This window comes from Sinocyclocheilus anshuiensis, unplaced genomic scaffold (genome assembly GCF_001515605.1).
Source record: "Sinocyclocheilus anshuiensis isolate Anshui unplaced genomic scaffold, SAMN03320099.WGS_v1.1 scaffold653, whole genome shotgun sequence".
Lineage (NCBI taxonomy): Eukaryota > Metazoa > Chordata > Actinopteri > Cypriniformes > Cyprinidae > Sinocyclocheilus > Sinocyclocheilus anshuiensis.
The window spans coordinates 371671-376569 of NW_015540902.1; the positions used below are offsets into that span (position 1 = coordinate 371671).

Consider the following 4899-nt stretch of genomic DNA (forward strand, 5'->3'; position numbering starts at 1 on the left):
TGTAAGAAACAAATACATAAGTTTTAACTTTAAACTGTTTTTCCTTCCTGTCACATGAGGCTGTCAAGTTCCTACCACTACTTCCAGGAAGCATGGCGAAGGCAAACCCTCCCAAAGAAATGTAATTTTCATGTTACTAATAAGTATTTTTTGTTGACATATATATATCTACATAATCATGAAGGTCTCTAGAATCATCCAAACAAAACAAATCTTACAGGAGATCTATTGTTTTTTGTATACTTAGTCAAAAGTCCAAGCGGCAGCTATAGTTTCTATAGTTTCCAGTTTTCAAGTGACAGCAGCAGCAGTTTACAAACTTCAGTCAGTCACACAAAAGGAAGAATGGAAAGATAAAGAGCTAACACATGGGATTAATTGCTGTAGATTATCTTTTTCTCCCTTTTATGACATTATGTCTTATCAATTAATTTCTTGTGAAGTGAAAATCTGTAGGTTTGTAAGAAACAAATACATAAGTTTTAACTTTAAACTGTTGCTTCTTGTCAAAAATATGAGTCCATAATAATGGTTCATCAAGAAAGAAAAAAAAAAGTCCATCCCCTGTTGTCCTCTCATATCAAAATCCACTGACATATCTGTTTTGGACTGCTTTTGCTTGTAAATGGTGCTTTACTTGAGGATATTTCTCTCCTGATTCAGATGTGACGACTTTTTCACTGGAGAAAGCAATGTTATAGCCAGATGCAACATTTAAAAAACAGTTAAAAGGTCTTTAATTAGTTTAGAACAAGCTTTTCACTCCACAAGATGTTAATTGTTGGACTGGGCTGTGTGGATTACTTGTGGATTATTGTGATGTTTTTATCAGCTGTTTGAACTCTCATTCTGACGGCACTATTCTTTTTATGACTAGTAGCTAATGATTCAATTATAATGTTAATATTCAGACAAGTAATGAGTTTACATTTACATTATTATATGAAATCACCTACTACAGTCAGCCATTGAATACTATGGGCCTAAAAAAAAGTGTAATTTTCTTTCAGGTATACCTTTTTTGCAAGTGATGTAATGCTACATTTTTCCAAATCTATTATGCTGAAGAAACAAATTAATCTTGGGTGGCCTGAGCGTGAGTACATTTTCAGCAAATTTTCATTTTTGGGTGAACTATAATACTATTACTATTGGGTGAACTAGTAAAACTACAAAAATGAGTACCTCACATGGATTTATTTAACAATAGAGCTTCTTTTTTTTAACTTTCTGATATATGTGCATTCACAGACCAAGACGTAATTTGCAGTATGCAAATATGTTTATGTACATTTATAAAACTACTTGTACCTTCACTGCAGTATTCCTTGTAGGCTACTTATATTAAAACTGCGTACGTAAGGGAAAGTCCTCCCAAAAATGGAAATTGCATCATCATTGTGTCATCTTCAAATTGCAAACCTATGAGATTCTTTCTTCTGTTGAGCACAAAATATGTTTTGCAGAATGTTGGTAACCAAACAGGTAAATGCGTAATTTTCTTTCAGGTATACCTTTTTTATTATATAGATGTAATATTTTCTTCATTCTATTTATTTGTATTTATTTATTTTCATTTAACTATAACACATTTTTTTAACTTTCTGATATATGTGCATTCACAGACCAAGACGTAATTTGCATGTTAACATTTTTGCATTAAAATGTCTAACCATATACTTGTTTGTTCTGGTGATTATAGGAAAGAAAGAAAAATGCGGATTGAGCTGCTGCAGTGTATCTGGGGGAGAATGACATAAATGGATTATCTTGTGTTTTGGTACAAGCAAAGTGCAAAGAGGGGGTGTAGAAGAAACTATTTCTGTCCTTCCAGTTTGTATATAGCAAGATGAATATGAAGTTGTATAACTGCTAGTATCATTTGTATCTCTCTCAAACTTAAGTATATTTCAGACAGTTTTGCATGTTATTTTAGTGATTATTATTTAATGAGTGCTGCTAAAGGTGTCATTTTACTGTGAGACATGAGATATTCCTACATTTTGATATATTGCATAATAATTTTGCATTTTTTTCTTATTGTTGTTCAGTCTCCTTGACTCTACAGATTGACGCACCAAAACAAAAAGATCAAGTAACGCAAGAGCGCAGTGCAAACGACGTTGTTAACCTTTTTGATACACAATACCCCTGTTAGGTCAACTTAATGGCTGCACTTTGTTCTGCACTATGTTCCACCACTTTAAGACAAATGGATTTGTTGCGTTTTCTTATTTAAGAGATTATAAGCTAGATGCAACTTTTTTTGGGATTGCATCGAATGTTCTTCCGACTTTTATGCATGATAAATTTGTTTATGAATAAAGATTGATCTGTTGAAAGCAGTTATTTTGAGTTAGATGCCAAAAGCTCTCCTCCTATTCAAATTTGACATTGAAGTGGTGCATACAACATATTTGCCACACATTCAAATACGATTTTCAAGAAAAAAAAAAAAAACCTGGGGAAAATAAATGCGGAACATGTTCACATAGGACACTATTAACATGAATATATTCATGAAACCATTCAGAAAAATGTGGGCACAAATGGGTTACGAAACTGCCTGTGATGATATGCAGCCACAACTATGCATCCCGTGAGTATAAACCAGGGGTAGGCAAGTTCGGTCCTAGAGAGCCGCAGTCCTGCAGAGTTCAGCCCCAACCCTGAAAATAAAACTCACCTGCCTATAGCCTTAGTAATCCTGAAGACATTGATTAGCCTGTTCAGGTGTGTTTGATTAGGGTTGAAGCTGAACTCTGCAGGACTGCGGCTCTCTAGGACCGAACTTGCCTACCCCTGGTATAAGCCAATTTAATTGTTTTTTTTCAGTGTCCAGTTACTGAATACTTGACTTGATATGAAGAACATTGTTTATGAAATATGTCATGTAGTACATGTACTCTAAAAAGCTTACAATCTCTGCATAAGAAGTTGTGCGGGTGTAGTGGTTGCATTTGTTTATTCCACTTCTCACTCCTGTTGAAAAGGCTACTAATAAAGACGGTCATATTTGCTTTGCACTATAGCGCACATGCTTTTCAAAACGCTCTTAAATGAGATACATAGTGTTTCTAGGTTATCCTCTGTGCAAAATTCATTTCCACGTGACACGTCTCATTCACATCCACATCTCTTTACTGCTTCACTACTGCCCTCTTTCTGTCTTGAGATGAGAGGAGATGCTATGAGATTTTATGTTGCTGTGACGGATCGTTTTCACCTATATTGTGGCTTTAGCACATGACAGACTAAATAGATTTTAAAGGTATAGTTGGAGCACTTCCCAGCTCTGAAATATATGTACAGATTTTATTATTTTTTTTATTTGTTGGAGGGCGTCGAAGAAATCTCAGGTCATTTTTTGAAAAGTTTGGGGGGAAAAAAATTTGGAAAAGTAGTCTTTATTAAAAGAAGATCTTTTAAAATGTCATACCAAAGCACCAAACGTGTTCAAAGCTCCCGTTTAAAACCTACATTCAACATCACAAGCATATCGGTTCCTCTGAACAGGTGCTCGTTCTGCAGGGCCCACCACACACACAAGAGCGATGTACCCCACAAAACTCTCCACTTGACGAGTCACTGGCCCGCTCATCTCATCCTGAGGCGGAGGTTCGTGTAGTCACTCCTGCTGCAGCTCAGCGCCCGTCTCCGCAGAGACACCCGTGGTCGGTTGCCAGTAATAGCCGTCCGATTGAATCTATAAGACAAACAATTGTTCAATTAACTTTTCCCCTCTCTCTCGGTGTTAATGTGGAAAGATAAGATGTTTGACGCACATCTTCTGCGTCACTCTTTGGACTTCTCCGCATTCTGGAGTTTCTCCACGATTTTGCGCTCGTGTCCCGCAGGGTTGGGTCTGTTCGTGTTACAGCTCGCCTCCTTCTTCGTCCTGCCCTTGCGACAAGCGCAAGATCTTTTAAAATGTCATACCAAAGCACCAAACGTGTTCAAAGCTCCCGTTTAAAACCTACATTCAACATCACAAGCATATCGGTTCCTCTGAACAGGTGCTCGTTCTGCAGGGCCCACCACACACACAAGAGCGATGTACCCCACAAAACTCTCCACTTGACGAGTCACTGGCCCGCTCATCTCATCCTGAGGCGGAGGTTCGTGTAGTCACTCCTGCTGCAGCTCAGCGCCCGTCTCCGCAGAGACACCCGTGGTCGGTTGCCAGTAATAGCCGTCCGATTGAATCTATAAGACAAACAATTGTTCAATTAACTTTTCCCCTCTCTCTCGGTGTTAATGTGGAAAGATAAGATGTTTGACGCACATCTTCTGCGTCACTCTTTGGACTTCTTCTCCGCATTCTGGAGTTTCTCCACGATTTTGTGCTCGTGTCCCGCAGGGTTGGGTCTGTTCGTGTTACAGCTCGCCTCCTTCTTCGTCCTGCCCTTGCGACTAGCGCACTCTGTAGTCAACACAGAAAACAAGTCAGTTACAAGTACGGGTTTAAACGAAGAACTAATTGCATACATTATGAAGAACGTTCATAACGAACGAAACGCTTTAAAAATGAATTCGTGTTGCCAAATGCATAAAAAGCCGTCATGGCAACACTACAACTCAAAAACACCACTTTTTAAAAACATTTATAGAGTAGCTTAATAATAGCCTAATAATAATAAAGCGTTTTAAAAACTTACCGGTATAACGGTCTGTTAAGTTATAATATTCATATTCATCGTAGTAGCGGTCCTCAAAAGTGGTCGGTTCAATGTTTTTCACGTCAACGTGGTTGCTCATTTTGCCAGCGAATAGAAAACTAACGGAGCAACAGCGGATAAACACAAGCAGAAGTTGAACTCTGAAGAGCTGGAAAATGTGCGATGTTCAGTTATAGATGTGTGTCTTTCTTGTCCTCGGTTCAGTGCTGTTTACAAGCCT

At 37.9% G+C, this 4899-nt stretch overlaps 1 protein-coding gene across 2 annotated transcripts; it reads right to left on the reverse strand.

Moving 5' to 3' along the window:
* Nucleotides 1-3932: 3932 nt before the first annotated feature.
* On the reverse strand, nt 3933-4899 carry nupr1b (nuclear protein 1b). 2 transcript variants are annotated; one of them, XM_016486962.1, is made up of 3 exons: nt 4659-4899; nt 4286-4423; nt 3933-4206 (listed from the first exon to the last, which is right to left on the reverse strand). In XM_016486962.1, the coding sequence occupies exons 1-2, from the start codon at nt 4756-4758 to the stop codon at nt 4296-4298; spliced, it is 228 nt and encodes a 75-aa protein (XP_016342448.1). In that variant the 5' UTR covers nt 4759-4899; the 3' UTR covers nt 3933-4206; nt 4286-4295. The 2 variants fall into 2 exon arrangements, with proteins under 2 accessions (XP_016342448.1, XP_016342449.1); XM_016486963.1 differs by lacking the exon at nt 3933-4206 and having other exon boundaries at nt 4242-4423.